Below are 26,332 nucleotides of genomic sequence, written 5' to 3' on the forward strand. Positions count from 1 at the left end.
TGCCAGCAGCAAACCACTGAACTGAGAACGGGACCCCCGTTGAAGGAATCAGAGAAAGAACTGGAAGAGCTTGAAGGGGCTCGAGACCCCATATGTACAACAATGCCAAGCAACCAGAGCTTCCAGGGACTAAGCCACTACCTAAAGACTATACATGGACTGACCCTGGACTCTGACCTCATAGGTAGCAATGAATATCGTAGTAAGATCACCAGTGGAAGGGGAAGCCCTTGGTCCTGCTAAGACTGAACCCCCAGTGAATGTGATTGTTGGTGGGAGGGCGGCAATGGGGGGTGGATGGGGAGCGGAACACCCATAAAGATGGGGAGGTGGAGGGGTTAGGGGGATGTTGGCTGGGAAACCCGGAAAGGGAATAACACTCCAAATGTAAATAAGAAATACTCTTTAATAAAAAAAAATTTTAAAATAAATAAAAAATAAATAAATAAATTTAAAAATATGGCGTTCAGAGCTAAACAAAGAATTCACAGCTGAGGAATGCTGAATGGCTGAGAAACACCTAAAGAAATGTTCAACATCTTTAGTCATAAGGGAAATGCAAATCAAAACAACCCTGAGATTTCACCTCACTCCAGTGAGAATGGCTAAGATCAAAAACTCAGGTGACAGCAGATGATGGCTAGGATGTGGAGAAAGAGTAACACCCCTCCATTGTTGGTGGGATTGCAGACTGGTACAACCATTCTGGAAATCAGTCTGGAGATTCCTCAGAAAATTGGACATTGAACTACCTGAGGACCCAGCTATACCTCTCTTGGGCATATACCCAAAAGATGCCCCAACATATAATAAAGACACGTGCTCCACTATGTTCATCGCAGCCTTATTTATAATAGCCAGAAGCTGGAAAGAACCCAGATGCCCTTCAACAGATGAATGGATACAGAAAATGTGGTACATCTACACAATGGAATATTACTCAGCTATTAAAAACAATGACTTTATGAAATTCGTAGGCAAATGGTTGGAACTGGAAAATATCATCCTGAGTGAGGTAAACCAATCACAGAAAAACACACATGGTATGCACTCATTGATAAGTGGCTATTAGCCCAAATGCTTGAATTACCCTAGATGCCTAGAACACATGAAACTCAAGACGGATGATCAAAATGTGAATGCTTCACTCCTTCTTTAAAAGGGGAACAAGAATACCCTTGGGAGGAAATAGGGAGGCAAAGTTTAGAACAGAGGCAGAAGGAACACTCATTCAGAGCCTGCCCCACATGTGGCCCATACATATACAGCCACCCATCTTATCTAATTGGGTGCAGGTCAACAGGAACCAGATGTAGATCTCTCCTGAGAGACACAGCAGAATACAGCAAATACATAGGCGAATGCCAGCAGCAAACCACTGAACTGAGAATGGGACCCCCATTGAAGGAATCAGAGAAAGGACTGGAAGAGCTTGAAGGGGCTCGAGACACCATATGTACAACAATGCCAAGCAACCAGAGCTTCCAGGCACTAAGCCACTACCTAAAGACTATACATGGACTGACCCTGGACTCTGACCTCATAGGTAGCAATGAATAGCCTAGTAAAAGCACCAGTGGAAGGGGAAGCCCTTGGTCCTGCCAAGACTGAACCCACAGTGAACGGGATTGTTGGGGGGAGGCGTAATGGGGGAGCATGGGAGGGAAAACCAACATAGAAGGGTAGTTGGAGGGGTTAGGCGGATGTTGGCCTGGAAACTGGGAAAAGGAATACAATCGAAATAAAATAAGAAATACTCTAGTTAATAAAGACGGCGGATGAAACAGCGTAGAGGGTGTAAAGAAGGGTTCCCATGTTTCAAATCTCAGGCCCTAATCGGACATTGAGGAAGTCCACAGCAAGAACTCGAGGCAACAACTGAAGCAAGTCATGAAAGATTGATATTTGTTTATACCATCATCTCCCTAGCTTGCTGGTTCTACATTTTCATACCATCAGGAGCACATGCTCATGGGTGACACCATTCACAGAGGATTTTCTTGGTCTCTAACATCAATCATTAATCATGAAAATACCCTTCATACCGAGCATGGTGTCATTCACTTTTAATCTCAGTATTTAGGAGGCAGAAGCAGGGGGGTTTCTGTGAGTTCAAGACCAGCCCAGTTCCAGGCCAATGAGCACACAATGAGGCACAGGAAAAAAAAAGGAATGAAGAAAGAAAAGAAGAAAAAGGAGAGAGAGCAAGAGCTAGAGAGAGAGAGAGAGAGAGAGAGAGAGAGAGAGAGAGAGAGAGAGAATGTCCTACAAATGTTCCTATAGTCCAAGATGACATTTTCTCAGTTGAGGCTACTTCTCCTCATATGACTATAGCTTATGCAACTTTGTGCCAAGTTCACAAAAACTATTCAGCACAGAACCTGACTTAAAAAAAATAATGTTAGTCCTGGGCTGGAGAGATGACTCAATGGTTAAGAACACTGACTGCTCTTTCAGAGGTCCTGAGTTCAAATCCCAGCAACCACATGGTGGCTCCACAACCATCTGTATTGAGATCTGATGCCTCTTCTGGTGTGCCTGAAGATAGAGACAGTGTATTCATATAAATATAATAAACAAATTTAAAAAAAATAATGTTAGTCCTTATGACAAAGCATTGAAACACATAAATCTATTGAACCAAACATATTCATACCACCACATCATAGATTCTAGTTAATGCCATCTAAGCATATCTGATAACAAATATTTTATTTTAATAATTCATTTAATTTTATTATATGTGCATTGGTGCATTTTTCATGTATGTCAGTGTGAGGGCACAGGATACCCTAGTATTAAAGTTTCAGACAGTTATGAGATGTCATTTGGGTAATTAAATCTGGGTTATTTGGAAGAATAACCAGTGCTTTTAACTGCTGTGTCATCTCTCAGTCCCAGTAAAAATATATTTTTATTTATAAATATATATTTATATACAGTTACATTTTTATACAAATATATTTATATAAATATATATACTTTTTTTGAGACAGGGTTCCTCTGCGTAGTCTTGGTTGTTGTGGCACTTACTCTGTAGATCAACCAGGCTGGTCTCAAATAAGAAATCCACCTGAATTTGCCTCCCAGGTACTTGGGATTAAAAGTAACCACCTGGCACCAGTAAATATTTTATAACATCAATTTTAATATATTTAGTTTCTTCTATATCAATAATATAGTTCACATTTGCAATGTTAATTGAATATCAGATTACAAACATAGAACTATTTTACATTTAAACAGAAATCTATTTTTGAAGAGTTTTAAAATTTTTCCAGGAATTTTTCTAGAAATGCAAGATCTGTAAATCACAGTGTAAAGATGTATTTTTTCCTCTTTAAAATAAAACTTTTTGAACAATATATATTATTTAAATTGTAAATAAAATAGATATTTTGTATTTGTTATTGAATGGAACAGGTACTTATAGTAAAGAACAGTTCTAAGTTCATGTACAGGATATTATAAATTATTTACCTATTTATTTGTAGTCACTACAGTTTCGACTCACAACTGGTCTTTATGAATTGTACATGAATGGGTTTAATTTATATAACTTAGGATTTTAATTTCAGAATGATAAAGGTGTTAGGAAATATTTATTATTAAATGTGTTATTAAGAGGTATTTTTCCTTTTGGACTGCATCATACTTGGAGCTACTTATTTTTCCTTCATCTGTGTTAATCTACTAAAATAAATAATTAAGTGTTGTCTAGATGTAGGGTGTATTTCAAAAGATTGCCAGTGTAATAGTCACCAGGCACTGAATTAATTTCCCTGAACCAAATAAACACAACACTGACAACTATCTGTAATCCCTCCCTTAAAAGTTAATTACAGAGTAATCCGGATTTCAGAGTTACTCTCAACCTCACCTAGCCATAAAAGATCCAGTCCTAAGAAAAATAAAGAAACAAAGATTATCTTATCTTGCTTTGAACAAACTGTATGAAGTAGTAAAGAAAATCAGGAAACTTTGATTAAACTTTGTGAGTTCCAATCATGTTTGACAAATGTTAAAACTGATAATTATATGCAAACAAACAAACAAATTCCAGAAATGTAGCCAGGCATAATGCCAATGCCTTTCATCCCAGCACTTGGGAAGCAGAGACTGGGGATCTGAGACCAGCCTGGCCTATGACAGCCAAAACTATAGAGCAAGACCCTATCTTAGGAAAAAAATTATTTGTGCATGCAGCAGTTTAAAATTAACAGCAAGAGATTCTTTAGGGAATGATGCAAAACCTGCTCTAATTTCTAGTTTTTGTTAGAAAGAGGAAAATCCTTGTAACTGGTATGTCTTAGTTATTCATTACTTTATAGTAAAGACATATAAATCAATTTTCCTCTCTATCTGAAATGCACAAAGTGAAAAGAGCTGAGGCATTACAACTGTGTATATTTTATATTTTCACACATGGAAGCTTCCTAATATTATTTGTAAACTAGATGGATAAATTCTGTTACAGGTGCTTCAAACATGTATAATTCTTTGTGTAACCAAGACAATTATTCACAATTCCACAACCCATGGTATGTTAGGACACAGTACAGCCACTCTTAGGGAATTTAAAAAAAACAAAAAACAAAAAACAAAAAACTAAATCAGTGGGTTGAATTATTACCAATGCCATTATCTGTATGATTTTTATTATTTCCTCAGTTAAAAGATTTCACTTGTTTTCATTAATACATAGAACTAGAAAACCTAGTATAGTTTAGCAGAGACTATCATTTTTAGCTTTTATTTTGGTGAGACTTCCCAAATTCAGGTAAGGTTAGTAAGGTAAGGTAAGGTAAGGTAAGGTAAGGTAAGGTAAGGTAAGGTAAGGTAAGGTGAGGTTAGGTGAGGTTAGGTAAGGGGAAATTTTCCTGAGAAGGAAATCGAAAGGAGCTATTAGAAAAAAGGAATGCAGGTGAGAAGGTGGATAATTAAACTGAGTAGTATGATTAAGATCCTTCCACTGAAGAAAGTCTCTAGTTTTGATAATCTGAAACTTTGCTCAGCGGCAGCGGCGGGGTTAGATCCCGCGATCATATGATTTAAATAAACTCTAGTTAAGAAGGTAGAAATAACACCAGCAGTTAAAGAGTGCTTCCTGGTTATATTGACGAGAGTCGTACGTCTTGCGTGATGACTTAAACCCGTATGTACGTTGGGCGTACCCAAAATTGTGTACGTCAGCACTTGCGTTCACCGTAAGGAGTCAGGTTTACGGTGGCTGCTCCGCGAAAAGTGAAGTTCTCGATTTTTCCAGAAACGAGTCAAATGGCGGCGGAAAATACGGTTGGCCTTGACCAGCAAGTGAGTTGGATCTATGTATAAGACGCTCTTTCTTCCTCTGTTCTAATTTGGCGCAGTATTAACTAAACACTTAAAGTCAGTTCTCTGTACTGGAGTTCTAGCACCCCATAAAAATCTGGAAAGAAAAGAAATTAGACTTTACAAAATGGCGTAAACGAAATAAGGGGGTATAGCAACGACGTTACAGATTAGTCCATAGGATTCGCATAATGGCGGCTTTTATTTGCGAACGGGAGTTTCTTTAAATACGTTGTGTGGCGGTGCATGAAAGGGAACTTGTTTTTCTCTATAATTCTTGGAATTATTGTGTTCACATCGGGTGGCCTCTAATTCCTGATGTTTGTGCGTGAATGTAAGTCGATAAAAGAACTGACGCCACAAATTTTGCTTGGCGTTTAGAAAATGCTGCCTTATAATAAGGAAATGGCGGCGGTCTTAGGCCGTGCTGCGGTTCTACAGGGCCTAACCAGCGCGAGGGTTCGTATTTATTTATACTTATCTAATAATGTTCTTCCACAGTAGTCCCTTTTACCCCTCTCCCGCGGTGTGTAGGTAGAGGGACTTCCTATTTTTCTGAGTTCTGTGACGCAGGAAAACCGAAGGGAATAGACCAGAGCAGAGACGATAAAAGAATGCCTGCAGTGTACTTCCCTTGACAGTAGTCTGCAAATAATGGAGGTTGGAGCTTGTTGGGAGATGAGGCTTCTTTTCATTCACAGCATTGAGATCGCTGAGACCAGTAGGGTTTTGTTTTGGTTGGTTAACTGTTTGTTTGGGGGTTTTTTTTGTTTGTTTGGTCGGTTGGTTGGTTTTTTCTTTTCATTCTAACCACCCCTCCCCCCTTCTTCTTTCTTCTGCCTGGTCTCCTCTCCTCTCGTTTCTTTTCTTGGCTTTTTGAGACAGAGTTTCTCTGTGCAGCCCTGGCAGTGCTAAAACTTGCTCAGTAGATCAGGCTGGCCACCTGCCTCTGCTTCCCAAGTGCTGGAATTAATGGCATTGTGCCTGCACTACCACTGAATCCGCTTGGGTCTTTCTTAAACCTAGATCACACAACAAAGTACTTAAATATTTCGTTGTGGTTGTTAGGCAAAAAAAAAAAAAAAAAAAAAAAAGAGAGATTTTCTTTTGCCAGTGGAAAAGACAACATTTTAGGTAAAAGTTGCCGTATGCGGTGGTTACACACAATATTATCTTTTGAGATAATATTGTCCGGAACCGGAAAGAAAAGCCTCCTTTACTGCTACTGGATTTTTGCCCTGCCGATATCATGTCTTTTGTTACTTAGAAAGTTTAAATTGATATAACTTGACCTTCCCACCTCCCCTCCCCTCCCCTACCCCACACCTTTAAAAGAGGTTTTTGTTTGTATATTGAGGAGTATATGACCTAGTCCATGCTGTTTTAACAACAGCTCTACTAAACTTTAGCCCTAGTACACTTGTTATTTTTATTTTGAACCAATGGCTATATAGCTATATAGCAACCTCACCTATACAGTAATTTAGTAGTATTTTTGTACTCAGTATAGACACACAAATGTTCAAGAAATACATTTGTAGATGCATGTCACATTGCTTTTTTTATAAATGAACACCTGAAACTCCGCCTTATAATACTTAATACAAGAAGTGCTAGAAACCAAAATAACCTTTATTCTGTCTTATATTCTGCCAGTATAAAGAAGGGTAGAGATAAAAGATAATGTATGTCTATCCCTTATTAGCTTGATAACTAACAAAAGACCTCCAGCTTAACCTATTTCTTGCTGTTGTTTTCTTGCAGAGCACCCAGGTTCAATTCCCAGCATCCATATTGTAATTCATTCCCGTAACTCCAACCCCGGGGGATCCAATGCCCTCTTCCTTAGGCACCAATAATGTGTATGTTATGCAGGTAAAACATTCATACAAATAAAAAGAGAAAAGTGACAGTGTGTATGTCCTTTAGGACTTCAAGTAATTAAAAATCTTGTCTTAAGACTTGCAATTTAGTTTTTTCTTAGCCTTTTTAGCTAAAATTTAGCAATTCTGAAAGCCTTACTTTTTAATTTCATATTCGTGTATGTTTTGCCTGTATGTAATATTAGTGAGAGGGTGTCAGAGATCTAGAGACAGTTGTAAGCAGCTGTGTGGGTTCTGAACCAAATTTGAACCAAAGTCCTCTAATTGAGCAGCCTTAACCACTAAGCTGTCTCCAGCTGCCTACATTTTTAAAATTGATTTTAATCTTTTGTGTTCAAGTGTTTGCTTGCACTTATACATATATCTATGTATCATATGTTTACTTTTTGGCCCTTGGACATCAGAAGAGCTTGTCATATATCCTGGAAGTCAAATTATAGAGACAGTGAGCCAAATTTGAGGAAGAGAACCTGGGTTCTCAGCAAGAGCACAAAGTAATCTTAACTGCTTATCTGTGGATTCAGTCCCACTCACTTAATTTTGAGTTACTGAGAAGCCAAGATGCTATTTTATTATTCAAGAGCAGTGTGTGCATTGCCACCCCCACAGGAAGATGTAGAGCTCAGAAGAGGACTTTGTGAAATCTATTCCCTTCTACCTTTTTGTAGGCTAAAAATCAAACAGATTTCAGGCCAGTCTTTGCCTGCAGAACCATCTAGCCAGCTGAAGATGCTGGTGATTTGGTGATTTAGGAGTGTTTCCCATTGAAAATAATTACAGAGCTAATTTGTTTTAAATGAAGAACTCTTTAAAGTTACTTTCTATACCAATTTCTGTTACTTGTCATTGTCATAGGTTATCAACTTCAAAGCAGTTTTTCTCTTTGAAGATATAAGCACTTTGTAGTGTACACGCTCAACTGCTAGTAAATCCTCATTTCTATCTCTGAAAAAGTATTTTCTCTATTTTTGTAAATTTTATTTTACTGTTTTATGTGTATGGATATTTTCCCTGCATGTGTGTGTTTGCAGTGTCCTGGAAAGCTAGAATAAATGTTTGGATCACTTGAGACTGAGCATCCAAATGGGCTTTGGGATTTGAATTCTGGAGGCTCTGGAAGAGGAGTCTGTGCCCTTAATTACTGAGCCATCTGTCCAGCTCCCTAAAAGGCCATATTTAGTAAATGGTTTAGTACAAGGCTCAGGTTTTTAAATTTTCTGATTTTATGTTGTAGTATCCAACCTGATTTTTTGTTTGTTTATTTTGTTAATTTGTGAACAATTAATATTTGTTTTACAGTTTGCTGGTCTTGACATGAACTCCTCGGATAATCAGAATGAAGGAGTTAGTACAGAAAGCAGTAAGTATAAAAAAATTTAATTGCAGAATTTTTTCTGGGTCATTTCTATTATCGTTGCCCTTAATGTAATTACCTTAAATTTAATGTTTTTTTTTTTTATTTTAATAAGCACAGGACGTGCTACAAAGAGAAACTGCCCTGAGCTGAAATTTAGATCGCTTCTGTAGTTTTATGACTCTGATTTATATTTTGAACAATTAAACACTTCAAGAGATAGTAATTTTAGTTTGATTTTGGACAAATGGAAGAGATTTGTGAGTGAAATACTGTTATAGTTATCTTGGACAAACCAAAGCTGCTTTTTCTGCATCTCAAACATTTATATACACAAAAGAAATAAAAGCAATTACAGTATCCTATGTCTTAGTTGTTTTGTAATATTGAAGCATAGCTTCAAAGTATTTTTGTAGATGACACTTTGAAAACTTGTTCACTCAGTAATTTGAAATACTTTTAGAAAAGGAATGAAGAGGTAGAGCTTAGGGGGATAAAATACTGAGAAGGGGGAAAAAGCATGTGGTTTGAGTATGATGTTTTTTGTTTTGTTTTGTTTTCATCTTTATTAACTTGGGTATTTCTTATTTACATTTCGATTATTATTCCCTTTCCCATTTCAGCCATCCCCCTAACTCCTGCCCCTCCTCTTATCTTTTGGTGTTCCCCTCCCCATCCTCCCTCCATTACCGCCCTCCCCCAAACAATCCCATTCACTGGGGGTTCAGTCTCAGCAGGACCAAGGGCTTCCCCTTCCACTGGTGCTCTTACTAGGATATTCATTGCTACCCACCAACAATGGAGGAGTGTTCCTCTTTCTCCACATCCTCGCCAGCATCTGCTATCACCTAAGTTTTTGATCTTAGCCATTCTCACTGGTGTGAGGTGGAATCTCAGGGTTGTTTTGATTTGCATTTCCCTGATGACTAAAGATGTTGAACATTTCTTTAGGTGTTTCTCAGCCATTCAGCATTCCTCAGCTGTGAATTCTTTGTTTAGCTCTGAACCCCATTTTTTAATAGGGTTATTTGTCTCCCTGCGGTCTAACTTCTTGAGTTCTTTGTATATTTTGGATATGAGGCCTCTATCTGTTGTAGGATTGGTAAAGATCTTTTCCCAATGTGTTGGTTGCTGTTTTGTCCTAACCACAGTGTCCTTTGCCTTACAGAAGCTTTGCAGTTTTATGAGATACCATTTGTCGATTCTTGATCTTAGAGCACAAGCCATTGGTGTTTTGTTCAGGAAATTTTCTCCAGTGCCCATGTGTTCCAGATGCTTCCCCATTTTTTCTTCTGTTAGTTTGAGTGTATCTGGTTTGATGTGGAGGTCCTTGATCCACTTGGACTTAAGCTTTGTACAGGGTGATAAGCATGGATCGATCTGCATTCTTCTACATGTTGACCTCCAGTTGAACCAGCACCATTTGCTGAAAATGCTATCTTTTTTCCATTTGATGGTTTTGGCTTTTGTTAAAAATCAAGTGCCCATAGGTATGTGGGTTCATTTCTGGGTCTTCAATTCTATTCCATTGGTCTATCTGTCTGTCTCTGTACCAATACCATGCAGTTTTTATCACTATTGCTCTGTAATACTGCTTGAGTTCAGGGATAGCGATTCCCCCTGAAGTCCTTTTATTGTTGAGGATAGTTTTAGCTATCCTGGGTTTTTTGTTATTCCAGATGAATTTGCAAATTGTTCTGTCTAACTCTTTGAAGAATTGGATTGGTATTTTGATGGGAATTGCATTGAATCTGTAGATCGCTTTTGGTAAAATGGCCATTTTTACTATATTAATCCTGCCAATCCATGAGCATAGGAGATCTTTCAATCTTCTGAGGTCTTCTTCAATTTCTTTCTTCAGAGGCTTGAAGTTCTTATCATACAGATCTTTAACTTGCTTGGTTAAAGTCACACCGAGGTATTTTATATTATTTGGGACTATTATGAAGGGTGTCGTTTCCCTAATTTCTTTCTCGGCTTGTTTCTCTTTTGTGTAGAGAAAGGCCATGAGTATGATGTTTTTACAAGGTCATTTTGTTTACCTAGCAGAATTATGCTCTCCCTGATGAGAGAATGGTCATCCTGCTTTGGGTAAATTCTATTTTCTATAACTTAGTATTATCTAAGCAAGTTTAGTAGGTCCTTTATAACATTAATTTATGATTCTCAGTTTTACTATATCACTATGGCACATGATAAAAATGCAGAGTTTTACCCAAAGACTTTATGTACATGGACTGACCCTGGGGTCCAACTGCATAGGTAGCAATGAATAGCCTAGTAAGGGCAACAGTGGAAGGGAAGCCCTGGGTCCTGCCAAGACTGAACTCCCAGTGAATAGGATTGTTGGGGGGAGGATGAGGAAGGGAATACCCATGGAGAAGGGGGGGGGTTTAGGGGAATGTTGGCCTGGAAACTGGGAAAGGTAATGACAATTAAAAGGTAAATAAAAAATACCCAATTTAATAAAAATGGAGAAAAAAATAAAACAAGAAAAAAAAGGAGAGTTTTTTGCTGTTATAACACCTAAGTAATTATAAGCATATTAGTTATTTTTTGGAATGCATGCCTTGTCAAAAGGTTAGGATTTGTTCTTTCATGAATTGTATTAAGTCTTTAAAAGAAAACATATATTTTCTGTAATTCAGTTCCAGTGAAGACTCTGAGAGACTTAATGATAAAATTAAGTATGAGTGAATTGAGTGATGTGTGAGTTATATTCAATAAATCAAATAGAAAAATATTTCAAAATAAAAAAAAAAACAGCAGTTAATTATGGAATTTATTTGGAGTTAGTGGTGGATTGTTTGTTTGGCGGCAGCTAGCAGGTGATAATATTGAATGATATACTTCAGTCAGTCTGACTAATTTCAAATCATACTTAACACTCAGGAATGTGATCAACTTAACTGAGTAAATATACTTTAAATATTCAATTTTAAAACAGGATGAATATGTAGATTATCAGGTACTTTATTGGTTCCTTGCTTTTCTTAATACTGGGTTATGATTTTGATTTAATCTGTAATGCTTCTAATTAAAACATGAATTGCTTCAAACTTACAGCTTTTTGTGTATTTTTAATTTGTGATAATAGTTTTAGTTAGAAAAACAACAGCAAAAAGCATAGTTGTTAGTCCTTCACAATTTGGTAAAAATTTTCCTAGAAAAATACTATAGGGTTTCAGTTTTACATTTTGTCTTTTAGAAGGGCGCTATATACCTCCTCACTTAAGGAACAGAGAAACATCTAAAGGTATGTTTTGGCAGATTTATAGATTGAACTTTTGCTTTTTAGTATTTAGTGAGTATACCTCAGCAGCAAAAATCAACTGCTGTGTGTATATGTATACACATATATCACCTGCAAAATAAATTAAAACTAAGGGAGCTATCTCTTCAGGAAGTCTTTTTTTTCCCCCCTTTTTGTGTTTCTTTTGTCTTTAAGAACTAGTATCATATACTGGGCAGTGATAGTGCATGCCTTTAATCCTAGCACTCAGGAGGCAGAGCCAGGTAAGATATCTGACTTTGAAGCTAGTTTGTTCTAAAGAGGAAGTTCCAGCAGTCAGAGTATTCAATGAAACCCTGTCTCAAAGAAAACAAAAAACTAGCACTTTGTAATTTTAGAAACATTGGGTCATCAGCATTTCCTTGTTTAGTTTGGCATTGAATCTTAAAGACTTAGAATGCAATCTCACAAATGCATAAATGTCAGCACAGTTTCCATTTTAAAAAGTATTTAGAATACTGCCTAATGAAAAAGTTCTATTTAACTACTATTGAAGTTTAGAGGTGCTGGACAGATGGTTCAATGGAAGATAGTTACAAAGAAGCTGGGTTCATTTCCCATCTTGGTGGCTCAAAACTGTCTCCACCTTCAGTTACAGGGGATCTGAGACCTTTTATGAACTCTGATGGCTATGTGCACAGATGTCACACACACACATGTAGGCAAAACACTAATACACATAAAATACATAGAAGCAATTAAGGCATTCTATGTCATAGTGGTTTTGTGATATTGGAGCATAAGTTTGAAATATTTTTGTGGGTGACACTTTGAAGACTTGTTTTCTGAAAGAAGTCTGAAATTTTTTTAAAGGAAGCCAAAAGGAAAGAAGATGCAATAGAAAGGTGGTTAGAGGGTTGGGGATTTAGCTCAGTGGTAGAGCGCTTGCCTAGCATGCAAGGCCCTGGAGGTTCAGTCCCCAGCTCAAAAAAAAAAAAAAAAAAAAAAAAAAGAAAGGTGGTTAGAGTGAACAATATTGAGAAGTACAAACAGTACTATACATATACTTTTTTTTCCCCTCTTAATAACTTCTGCTTTCTTTCACTGTGAATGTGCTTTGTGCTATTAAGATATGTGCTTGGAAAGTTTTATCTCAAATGTACCTCAAAAAAAGTGACAATGTTTTAGGTTAGGGTCTGTGATTATAAAAGAAATCTTTAACCTCCTCTTTTGGTTAGACTGGATGTATTTATGGTGTGATATATTTGCTAGGACCTTGCTAAATACATTTGTTTATCACCTTTGTGTTCAATAAAGCAGGAAGGTAGATAACATAACTTCCAAACATCAAACAATTACCAAATGAATTTAGACACTATTCTAACTAATAATAGGCCTAGTTTACTCTTGCTATTACTCATTCTATCAGTCTACAGTCCTTCCACATACAAAATAAGGAGCAAACTGAAAGTATTAGAACATTTACTTTAAGGGAAGCTGGAAGATCAGAAGTTCAAGGCAAGCTTTAGTTACATAGTGACTAGGTTTTTTAGGACTTTGTGATTCAAAAAAGGGGAAAAATTGGATGCCAAGTATATATTTTAAACAGTATTTGTCCAATAATTTTGTTTTTATGAGACATAATTAAGAAGCTAATAGTCTAAAAGATATCCTTTGATTTTAGAGTTTTATTGTAAGCAGTTTGGGTTTTTGCTTTGAACATATAGTTTCAGTGTTTTGTTCACTAGACTGGCCATCGAATGTATAGTGATCTCTTGCTTCTCCTTCCCAGACAGAAATTGTTTCTATAGGTAGCTTTATGTCTATGAATTTAATCCAAGATTTTATGAATGCTGGACAGTGATCTTACCAGCTTAGCTAGCCACAGTAATTTGTGTTTTGAATTTTTTATATTATTTTATATTATACATATAAAGTTGTGATGCTGTTATAATGATAGTATTATTCAAAAGCTCTTTATTTCTCGTAACTGCTGTTTTTCTTTTCTGTGGTGTTAATGGATATTGTAGCCAGGGCCTTGATCATTCTGGGCAAAATTTGGACTATGTCTTCAGCAAAATCTTTTAAGATAGAGTACTGTATATACTAAGATTGCACTCAGAGTTTTTTCACAGTTGCTGCAAAAGTGCTATACTATTGAGGCACATTTGTAGCTCCCTTTTTGGTTATAGATAGGGTTTTCTCACAATGTAGCTCAGAATGGTTTCTTTTTTTCTTTTTTCATTTTTTTCCAGAGCTGAGGACCAAACCCAGGGCCTTGTGTGTGCTAGGCAAGTGCTCTACCACTGAGCTAAATTCCCAATCCCAGCTCAGAATGGTTTCAGTCTCATACTCTTCTGTCTCAATATCCCAACTGGTGGTTGGGGTACAACATTATGTCAGAATATTATCAAAGTACAAATTATTTTTTACTTACTGAAATTTATGATTGCTAATTCTTAAAAGCTGTTGAAATTTTGTTTGGGTTTCCACTGACTATCACTATACTAGGATCGGTTATTTATAAGTCTTGTGGCTGTGAAGAGACTTACTAGTTAGTTTTGTTCTTTTTTTTCTTGGAGGGGTCTGTGATAAGGACAATTCAGGGTGGAGTAAAGATAAAGATGCCTACAGCAGTTTTGGATCTCGGGATTCCAGAGGAAAACCCTATTATTTCAGTGATCGTGGAAGTGGATCCAGAGGAAGGTGAATTCTTGCTTGATAATGTATAAAGTAATGATTAAGGATCTTAGTAGTTAAGAATATGTAAGAATCTTGGGGCAGGACAGATCATTCCAGAGGTCCTGAGTTCAATTCCCAGTAACCACATGATAGCTCACAACCATTTGAAATGTGGTCCAATACCCTCTTCTGATGTGCCTGAAGAGAGGAACTGGGTATTTAGATAAAATAAGTAAATAAATCTTTAAAAAAAGAAAAGAATCTCAACTTGGCAAAGTTAGGGTTCTCAGTGGAACAAAAGTGATAGAATGAATCTATCTACCTACATACCTGACAATTTACTAAGTAGAGTGGTATACAGGTTTTTGTCTAACTAGTCCAACAATGGCTATCTCCCAATGAAAGTTCCCAAGAATCCTCTAGGTGTTTACTCTATGAGGTTGGATGTCTCAGCTGGTCTTCAGCAAATGTCAAAATCCTAAAGAAGTAGATTATAATACAGTAAACTGAGAACAAAGGTAAGAAGGCAAAGAGTAAAAAATTACTTCCCTTTCCTTACTCTAGTTTACTGCAAGAAGCTGTGGCCTAGAGTAAAGGTGAATTTTCATGTCTCAGATGATTCAGTTACCTTGAAATCCCTCATAAATGTGTCTGGCAGGTTGAGCTTTTAGTTAGTTCCAGATTTAGTCCATAGCCATTAACAGGAGAACACTGGGGCATGTCTTTAATCCCATCCTGTCATAGATAGGGTTAGTGGCTCTGTGAAGCCACTTGCTCTGTTTGTAAGCACTTATTTACTAAATGGTATAGATTAAATTGTTGATGCACTTACTAGGAGGATTTGTGTTCGGTTCAACTAATAGTCTAAAAAATACTTTTACGTTACTAAGAGTCTGATTATTCTGCTTTTCAGGTTTGATGATCCTGGTCGAAGTGACTATGATTGTATTGGCAGTCGTGACCGAAGTGGATTTGGCAAATTTGAACGAAGTGGTTATAGTCGTTGGGGTGACAAATCAGATGAAGATGATTGGTCAAAACCACTTCCACCAAGTGAACGCTTAGAGCAGTAAGTTTTTAAAATGTTAAATAATAAAATAGGGCCTGGTGTGCACAAACTTGTCTTTTTGTGAGCCCCTGTCTCAAAATAAATAAAAAATAAGGGTTAAAATGATACTCAATATGGGGTCGAAAGGGTGACTCAGAGGTTAAAGCATGTGTATTTCTTCAAAGGACTTGAGTTTGATTCCTAGCACCCATGACAGATAACTTATAACTATCCTTACTTCAGTTCTACGGGATCCTGTCCTTCTGGCCTAAAGGCATTTGGGTCATGTGTATAATCTACCCATTCAGAAAGACTTCTATATATACAAAATGAAAAATAAAATTTTAATAATTAAATTTGATAATTATGTTGGTTATTGTAGTAAATGACTTTAATCCTAACACCATTGTCTCAATAAATTTTGAAATTGTGGTGAAACTGTTTCTTTTTATTAATAATATATAATGATCATCTAATTTCAGAGAACTTTTCTCTGGCGGTAATACAGGGATTAACTTTGAGAAATATGATGATATACCAGTAGAGGCAACTGGAAATAATTGTCCTCCTCACATTGAAAATGTAAGTTTTTTTGTTGTTGTTGTTGTTGTTGTTTTAGCTTTTTATCTTACTAGGGTTTTTTGTGTATGTTTTGTTTCATTTTCGTTTTTGTTTATTGACTTTATTATATTGTTTTGAGTATTCCTGTCTATAGCACTTGTAGATGTCAGAGGAAAACTTGTGTGAGGAACTCCTCAAACTTGAATGGCAGCAAGTGCTTTTACTTTCTGAGGCATTTTACTAACCTTTGTTCCTTGGTTTTAAGGAATTTTATTGCCAGCTGTTTAGCACTGGACAACCAGTCGTCATGCTTTTCTGTTGGGGGATGACCACCTCAGTTGCTCCCATTTTCCTGCAGTTGCTTTAGTTCTTTATGTAGAATTGAGGTCAAATGGCCTTTTCTCCATCTGATTTGGTGTTGTCTCAGTGTTGTGTTCTTGTTACATAATGTCAGTGAAGTTTTTTTTCTGCCATAGTTTCTGATACTACTAGAGACAGAATCTCACAACAAATTTCCTGATCATTTGGCTTCTATAACCTTTCTGCCCCTTTTTTTACAATGCTTATTACTGAGCTGTGATTGTGGGATTGTGTCCATTATGATTGGCTCCAGAATTCAGTATTTTGACAAGTTTGGTCTTCTGTGGTGGTCTCTGTTGTAAAGGGAAGTTTCCTTAATGAAGGGTGAAGATTATTTTCTGGATATAAGAAGAAAATGTTTCTATATTATTCTTAACAATTATTTTGGTTTATAATATGAGTACACTGTAGCTGTCTTCAGATACACCAGAAGAGGGCATCAGATCTTATTACAGATGGTTGTGAGCTACCATGTGGTTGCTGGGATTTGAACTCAGGACCTCTGGGAGAGCAGTCAGTGCTTTTAACGGCTGAGCCATCTCTCCAGCCCCCATATCATTATTTTATTGACCCTCCTTTTCCTATATTTACTTCGCTCTCCTTTCTTAAGGAAGCCCATTTTCCTTGTCAGACCACTTGTATTCCACTATTTCTCTTTTGCCCATTTCCACTTTTTTTTTTTTTTTTTTTTGGAACAAAGGTTGGCCTTGGCTGTTTAGAACTCAAAGAAATCCTCCTTTTGGTTCTTAGTGGTGGAATACAGGGATGCACCACCATACTTAGGAACTTTTTTATATGTATGAGTGTTTTGCCTGTGTGTGTATTTTATAACCTTTGCCTGATGCAGGCAGAAGGCAGAAGAGGTCATTGGATAGTTGTGAGCCATGATGTTGGTTCTGGGAATAGAACTCAGGTCCAATGCAAAAGCCAATGCTCTATTTCTTCAGGGTGTGTTTTACTCTTTAGTGAACTCTTAATAGTAACTATTTTGAATAACTATAACATAGAAAGTATACTAGACATCAAGAACCATAATTTCTTTCAGTGAAAGTATTTATTTTCTTAAAACATTAAGAATCAAATGGCTCTTAAATTCATTTACTTTTGTTATTATATTAATGTAGCAAATAGCAGTTTTTGTTTTTATGTTACTTGCTTGGCTTACTTGTTTTTACAGTTCAGTGATGTTGAGATGGGAGAAATTATCATGGGGAACATTGAACTTACTCGTTACACTCGTCCTACTCCAGTTCAGAAACATGCTATTCCAATTATTAAAGAAAAAAGGGACTTAATGGCTTGTGCTCAAACAGGTAAAGTCATTTTGTAAATAACTAAAGATTTTAATTCTGGGATTGTTTTAAAAGTATTATATTTTTTATGAAATTATGGAATACATTAAAAATAGGTGGGAACTATATACATTTTGGGACTGAGTTACTGCTTAGTCATTGCTGTGAAGAGACGCCATAACTATAGCAACTCTTTTTTATTTCTCTTGGACTTTTAAAACAGGATCTCACCATATAGTCCTGACTGGAATTGTGGATCAGGCTGTCTTTGAACTTCCAGACGTCTGACTGTCTCTGACAGTATCTGAGATTAAAAGCGTTCCACCATAGTCAGTGAATATAGCATCTCCTTAAGAGAAATTATTTAATTATAGGCTTGCCTTCAATTTCAGAGGTTTAGTTCATTATCATGGCAGAAAGCATGGTGGTAGATGTGGCACACATGTATGTTGCTAGTAGTTCAAAACAACCAAATCTAATCCATAAGCAGAGAGAGAAAACAGCATATGATGGACTTTTTTTTTTCTTCTTCTTTTTTTTTTTTTTTTTTTCTTTTTTCAGAAGCGGGGGACGGACGGGCCTTAGCTCACTAGGCAGCAGCTCTACAGCAAGCTAAATCCCCAACCCATGATGGACTTTTAAAAAACTTTAAAAGTCGGGTTGAGATTTAGCTCGATAATGGTTACTAAAGCATGGGTTCGATCCCTAAAAAGAACCAAAAAAAAAACTTAAGTCTACCCCAGTTACACATATATTCCAACAATAACTTATAATACTTTAATCCTTGCAAACAGTGCTACTCCCTGATGATTAATCATTCAAGAATATATAAGCTTATTCAAATTACACCATTTAAGAAGTTAACACACAAGACTTGTTTTGGGTTTTTGTTTTGTTTAAGTCAGCATTTGATTCATTAAGAACAAAAAAGTTTTCCAGGTGTTGTGGTGCTTTTTTTAATACTGACAGGTGGATGGATCTCTGTGAGGTCAACCTTGGTCTATATAATGAGTTACAGGACTGCTAATGTTATGTAGAGAGGCAGTATCTCTCACACACAGAAAGTTTTTTCTTCACTTAAATAATTGCTGTGCCTTTGGGAGCATGGGTAACCAAAGATGGAATAAAACAAACTTTCACATTAACATCATTTTGTTTGTTTTTGTTATTTGAGACAAAGTCTCCCCATGTGAATAAGGTTGGTCTCATTCTTGCCAGATCTGCTTTCCTCTAAGTATTTGTCTTGATCTAAAAAAAAAAAAATATATATATATATATATATATATATATATATATATATATATATATATATATATGCATGCCAGTATGGTTAGTACTTTAGCACTTCTTAAATTTTTAGAGATAATAATACAGTGTTTTCTAAACAGGGTCTGGAAAAACTGCTGCATTTCTACTGCCCATTCTCAGTCAGATTTACACAGATGGTCCAGGAGAGGCTTTGAAGGCTATGAAGGTGACAGTTACTAATTTTTGTGTCCTCATGTTTTCTTTGGGTGTCTGTCTATGAACCATGTCCATGTAGTGTCCTCAGAAGGGAAAAGAGAACATTGGATAGGAATTGAAGACTTTATTTTCAAACACTTCTTAAATTACATGTGGCACTGTAGTTTGGTGAACTTTAAAAAATAAGTCATGGCTCAAGAAATGCTCAGTACTTAAAAGAGTACTGGGAATTCTTACAAACTATTGTATTGGGGTTTGATTCCAAACATTGATATGACTCCCCATAATGTCTGTAACTCCTTCTGGCTTTTGTCAGAATATAGACACAGTTCACATACATTCATGCAGACAAAACATGCATGCACAGAAAATGAAACAAATTTAAAAACAAAACAGATAAAATTTTAGATCATAATCTCTAAAGTTATACTTAATTCTTAGGAAAACGGAAGATATGGTCGCCGTAAACAATACCCAATCTCCTTGGTGTTAGCTCCAACAAGAGAATTGGCTGTGCAGATCTATGAGGAAGCCAGAAAAGTAAGCATAGTTTTTAATAATTTGTCCTTTTTCTTAATTTCAATGTTTCTGTGACTAATAATTTTTGCTTATAGTTTTCGTACGGTCTAGAGTCCGACCTTGTATGTAGTATATGGTGATTGGTGCTGATGCTGTTCAACAGATCCAGGGACTTAGAGCGAGGATACCACTTGATTGGCCACCAAGGACATCTAGTGGACATGATGGAAAAGGAAAGATTGGACTAGATTTCTGCAAGTATGTTAATTACGATAAAAAGGAATAAGGCTGTATAGGTCTTTTTTAATTCTTCGAAATGTATATGCTGGCGATATGCGGTCTGTATAAGACTTCCTCATTGATTTATTCATCGAACCTCTCCATTATGACAGGCCTGGAAGCTTACAGTTATTTCTCAGCCTCATCCTTCCCATTTCTGGAATAATAGATGTATTTTTGTACTGTCATAGTTTTATTGTGTGTGTGTGTGTGTGTCTGTGTGTCTGTGTCTGTGTGTCTGTGTGTCTGTGTGTGTCTGTCTGTGTCTATGACTTCAAAATCACAATGTTGAACAAGTGAAGTTGATTGTCTTTTTCTTCTTTCCTTTCTTTTTCCTTCCCTTAATTTTCATTCTGATTAATTTTGATTAAGATACATTTAAAAATTATTCAACAATATTTAAATAGTATATCAAATTAGAAGCTACTGTGCTTAAGACTTGAGATGTTAAATTAAATATGAGAACAATTTACTCAACAGTTAACTGTAGAAGCCAATAAGTATACTTTTTATTAATAGATACTTAGTGTTGGATGAAGCTGACAGGATGCTGGATATGGGATTTGAACCTCAGATACGTCGTATAGTTGAACAGGACACTATGCCACCAAAGGGAGTTCGTCACACCATGATGTTTAGTGCTACTTTTCCTAAGGAGATACAGGTACTATTTGTTACAATTTTATTTTGGGACATTTTATTTTTAAACAAAGTTTGGTGATTTATGTATTACATAGATAATTTAAGTTTCTGGCTTTTATTTTTCTTTTCATTTTCAGATGCTTGCTCGTGACTTTTTAGATGAATACATCTTTCTGGCTGTAGGCAGAGTAGGCTCTACTTCTGAGAACATCACACAGAAAGTAGTATGGGTTGAAGAGTTAGACAAACGGTCATTTTTACTTGATCTCTTAAATGCAACAGGTAAAATTATGAGTCCTTTATTTAATAAAATGAAAATCCCTGTAAAATTCCACTTTAGTTTCTAGTATTACTTTATAGTCCCACTTGTTCTGTATGTGTGGTTGTCTCTGTGTCTATGTGTGTGTGTATATATTTGGGTATCTTCTTCATTTTCTGAGACAGTCTCTGACTGAACCTGAAGCTTACAAGTTCAGATAGATTATCCAGTCAGCCTTGCAAATCCTCCTATCCTGTGTGTGTATGCTGTGTATGATATATGTGTTTCTGTACCCTCCTTTCACCAAGCAGTTTTCTCAAATCACTAAGCTTATTTAATTTTAGAATAAGCAGTGATATCAAGTTACTGTTAATAAACAAAACCAGTAATTTTTCAGGAAGGATTCATTGACTTTAGTATTTTGGAGACTAAAAAGGGTGCAGATTCACTGGAGAACTTCTTATTTCAAGAAAGATATGCATGTACTAGTATTCATGGAGACAGATCACAGAAAGATCGAGAGGAGGCCCTTCACCAATTCCGCTCAGGGAGGAAGCCAATTTTAGTGGCTACAGCTGTATGTATATTTTATTTTTTAGTTATTTTGTCTGACTGTTACTTTAATTTAATTAGTATTATTTTTCAGGTGGCAGCAAGAGGTCTAGACATTTCAAATGTGAAACATGTTATCAATTTTGATTTGCCAAGTGATATTGAAGAATATGTGCATCGTATTGGCCGCACAGGACGTGTAGGAAACCTTGGTAAAGTGTTAATGTTGTTCCTTTTCCTCTGAATCTTGGGATCAAAGACCTCAAAGACCTTTATCACTTGAACTACATCTTTACTCCCTCTATATTTATTTATTTGTGGATATTCATGCACATGTTTCAGTAATATACTTGTAAAAATCAGAGGACAACTTATGGAGACATGGGTCTTTTTATTATGTGGGTTGAGTTCATATCATTAGGCGTGGGCCATTTCACGATTTTTTTTTTTTTAAATGGATATATTAAAACAGTTTTGTCCTTGAATTTTTGGTTTTGGTTTTGTTTTGGGGCAGGGTCTTGTTCTGTTTCTCAGATGGCCTTAAACTATAGTATATTTTTTTAAATTACTGGCTTGCAACACAGGGTTTTTGATAGTGCTAGGAAAGCAAAGGCAAGAGATTCTTGTATTCCAAAATCAGCCTAAGTAATCTCGAAAGCCTAAAGAGCCTTAATTTTTTATTTTTTTTAAAAAGAAACTTGAAAGCATATCTTACTGGAATATGACTTTAATCCTAGAATTTGGAATACAAAAGCAATTGGATCTCTATGTGTTCTAGGCCAGCATGATCTACATAGTGGATATCCAACCAGAGAGATATTATAATGAGAGTCTTTTAAAAAAAAAAAGAGAGAGAGAAATTTTATATCAGTTACAAACTCTTTTTTCACCCTTATATTTAGTGATGTTACAAAATATATTCTCTTAACTGTATGGGAAAGGAAACCACAGGAAATTACTTTGTGGAAACATAGGCCTTAGGTATTTTTAAAAACCTTTTAGGTCTTGCCACCTCTTTTTTCAATGAGAGGAATTTGAACATTACGAAAGACTTGTTAGATCTCCTCGTTGAGGCTAAACAAGAAGTACCATCTTGGTTGGAAAGTATGGCTTATGAACACCACTACAAGGGAAACAGCCGGGGACGTTCTAAAAGGTAAGAATTGTTTTGAGGTTTTTTTCATTATTATAGTTTATTTAGAAATTAAGCCTAACTAAGGTACTGAATTCGTTTTTTTTTTTTTTTTTTTTTGGTTCTTTTTTGAGCTGGGGATGAGACCCAGGGCCTTCAAACTTCTAAGGCAAGCGGCTCTACCCATGAGCTAAATCCCCAACCCCTGAATTCGTTTTTAATTATTATTATGTGTCATATGTGTATATACAGCCATGAATGATGTGGAGTGTATGTGGACTTCAGAAAACAAACTCTAGTTTAATAGAATAGCAAGGCTTGAATAGCAAGATTTTGCTGGTTTTACCAAACCTTAAATAGTTCTTCACCAAATATTTTGATGATTAATTAGAAAAGATTACAGAACAAATTGACAGTTCTACTACACTATTAAGGTTTTGAAGATACAGTTACAGGACATTTTCTACAATGGAAAATAAGTTTCCCAAATAAAATGTCAAATTTGAGCATGATATTTTAATTGGATAGCATACTTGGATAATGTTTTTTCTTGCATTAGCAGATTCAGTGGAGGATTTGGTGCCAGAGACTATCGACAGAGCAGTGGTTATGCAAATTCTGGGTTTAATAATAATCGTGCCAACAGCAGCCGAACTAGTGGTAGTACCCACAACAGAGGATTTGGTGGAGGTAATGTTAAGTTTTTGTGTTAGAAGGGGATTTTGTTGTTTATTTCTTGATTTAATCATGTTTTGAAGGTAATTTATAAAAGAAAATAATGCTGTATCATGAGACTTTTTTTGAATAGTATCATGGGAACAGTGGATAACTTTTTTTTTTTTCTTGATAGGTGGCTATGGAGGTTTCTACAGCAATGAAGGATATGGAGGAAATTATAACTCCCAGGCAGTTGACTGGTGGGGCAATTGAATTTGTGCCTAAATCATCATTTCATATAGCTAATATGGAAACCACATGTAACTTAGCCAGACTGTATTGTGTAGCTTCAAGAACTTGTAGTACATTACCAGCTGTGATTCTTCTAAAAATTCATGAGAGCTCAAAGTCACAACCTGTAACCCTATTCAAAAGTTGATATGAAGAATTATTGTAGTTGGATTAAATCCCTTCCTGCTTGGTTGCACCCTAAACTGCATTTATAATTTGTTAATGTACTGTGACTTTTGACTTTAAACAACTTATCTGATGTCCTGTTTGCTCAATAATGCTCAAGATACCAATTGTTTTAATAAGTTAATTGAACCTTGGCACACAAGTGTGAGACACCTTAGCAGAAATCAATTAATTGCTAAATATGATGGTGAAAGAATTTAGGCATAACCAGAATAGGAAATTTTTGGTATATGCAGAGTTGGTGGTAAAACTTTTTTTTTTTTAAGTTTGTAATGTGGCAGACAATACAAAGCTAAAGTTCTGAATTGCTCACTCTATCTTGGATTGGCACTTAAACTTTTTTAAAAATATGATTATATATGGTTATATCCTTTATTTTTGAAAGCACTAATACAGATCACTAGAATGATTCCTCATTTACTATTTTAAGTAATTTACATTGGCATACTCCTACAGGAAAATTAAAAAATTTGGTGAGGAATTTAGGATATAAAGTTGAGATTTATTTAATGCCTGCCATACATAAAAATGACATATTAATGGCTGACCATGGCAGTGACCAGACCATATCACAATCTTGTTAATTCTGGTCTTTAATGCATGCTAGTGTTGGTGTTTTTTGGTCAAGAGAGTATGAACAGAAAGGATTATGCAGCAGCAGGCTTTTATTTTTACACAGTCACATTTTTTTCTGTTAAACTATGTTGAAGTGTAAAAAAAAAAAAGGCTTACATATTATGTAAATATAAGAATAACAAATTGAAATTGCTGAGGTCTCACAGGTTGGATCTATGTACTAATTATACAGTGCAGTTTTCATATATTTTAGTTGCATAGGTTTCCATTGTATTATAGTCATATTTTAATTTGCCAAAGATGATTGTCCATCACTAAAAATGCCTTTTGCTTTGAGAATTTCCTGGATAGAATACAATACAATAAATTTCAAAACCTAAGACATTAAAAATGTCATAAGTTAACAAAGTTTTCTAAAAGTGCAATAGATTTTTCAAGTGTATTGTGCCTTGTATTAAAATTTTATTAAAGTAGGTGTACTTGACAGTATTATCAAGGTCATTTGTTACGGTGCTATTTGAATTTTAGCAGTTTAGACTGTACATTTTGCCCATAACTTTTTACAAAGTACTTATTTTATTGCACATGAAGAGAATTTTATATGTGTATCTTATGTACAAGTCCTTGAAGTTCCAATTGGAGATTGCTGATTACAGTGTATCAAGAACTTGGTTCAGAAAATTTTCCTTGGACCTTGGAATGATAGTTAAGAAACCTATTTGCACATAACAGACTTTGCTGCTAGTTTGTGTAATATTTATTGAACATTTTGACAAATATTTATTTTTGTAAGCCTAAAAATGATTCTTTGAAAGCTTAAAGAAACTTGACCAAAAGACAGTATAAAAACACTGGTATTTGAATGTTGATTGTCACTGTATATGAAATAGTATATTTTGGGTAGTGTGAGCTTTTAATGTTAAGTTCTACTAAACTTGAGTCAAATTAATCTAACCCAGTATTGGTGATGTGCCTACACTTTTTTTTTTTTTTTTGATTAAAATGAAAGGCAATTGGAATAATGACATGCCAAGGTTTTGATATATTTAAGATAAACATTTTCTCAGTTTGTTTGAATTTACATGATCTATTTGTTTCAGTATTGTAACTGTCTGGCATATTTGTAATCTTCAAACATGTGGTTATATCTTTGTGTTGCCATAAACAGTGATGTTTTACATTCATTTTTATCAGCCAGCAATATTTTCAATGTATAATGCATCTAACTAGCTGAATGTAAACGTTAAACTTTAAGTTACTATAAAGTTAGTAATTGCTTTATTGTGTTACTATTAGATGCTAGCACTGCATGTGCCTAATCTCTTCTCATTTTATTAAAATAAAAAGTATAGCAAAATGTTTACTATAACTTGTGAACTTGCATGCTTGAACTATTGGAAATCTCATTTTTAATTAATAAAACAAGGTATTTGTAAAGTACACCATTATGAATGCATTTGTTTAAATAATTGAATAAGAGATAAAGGTGGTACAAAGTTACAAGTAAACAAAACAAGATTTTCATTGTGAATGTTATTTGTAAAATGTTTACATACACAACATACTTGATCTTTTATGCATTTTGATACATACATATATATTTATTCAATTCTTTATTTTTTGTAAACAAAACACAGTGCTGGTGATCACATCCATTTTTTATTATGGTTTTGTTTTGTTTGAAATATGGTTTTACTGTAACTTTGCTGGCCTAAAAGTTGCAATATAGATCTACCTAGCTTGAATTGAAAATGATGCAGCTGTCTCTGCCTCAGAGGTGCTAGGATTAAATTAAAAGGCTATGGCTCCAGGACCAGTACTACCAGCATTTCTGTAGTTGACTTACACTCTATCCTGTTTTCTGTCTCTAGATTTTCTTTAACTTGATTCACTGGTGAAGTTTTCTACCATCTGTACCTTAATGATCAACCTCAAGTCACTTTGTTTGTTAGCAAATACCTTTACCTACTAAAGCTAACTCATCAGCCTACATTTTGGTGTTTGAAATAGCCTTGCTGTCAAACATGGAGTG

General features: G+C 35.5%; 1 protein-coding gene across 1 annotated transcript; it reads left to right on the forward strand.

Annotated features, from left to right (window-relative positions):
- The first annotated feature begins 5,180 nt into the window (after nucleotides 1-5,180).
- LOC116889595 (ATP-dependent RNA helicase DDX3Y-like) lies at nucleotides 5,181-25,740 on the forward strand. Its single transcript, XM_032890530.1, is given in 19 exon segments — nucleotides 5,181-5,313; nucleotides 8,514-8,574; nucleotides 11,777-11,824; nucleotides 14,383-14,506; nucleotides 15,396-15,551; nucleotides 16,013-16,112; nucleotides 17,629-17,764; nucleotides 19,132-19,217; nucleotides 19,649-19,763; nucleotides 19,831-19,892; nucleotides 19,894-19,954; nucleotides 19,957-19,984; nucleotides 20,525-20,669; nucleotides 20,785-20,941; nucleotides 21,308-21,483; nucleotides 21,553-21,670; nucleotides 22,461-22,614; nucleotides 23,150-23,280; nucleotides 23,441-25,740. Coding segments are annotated over 19 exon segments (1,974 nt in total). The 5' UTR covers nucleotides 5,181-5,277; the 3' UTR covers nucleotides 23,521-25,740.
- The last annotated feature ends 592 nt before the right edge of the window (nucleotides 25,741-26,332 follow it).

This window comes from Rattus rattus, chromosome Y, assembly GCF_011064425.1.
Source record: "Rattus rattus isolate New Zealand chromosome Y, Rrattus_CSIRO_v1, whole genome shotgun sequence".
NCBI lineage: Eukaryota > Metazoa > Chordata > Mammalia > Rodentia > Muridae > Rattus > Rattus rattus.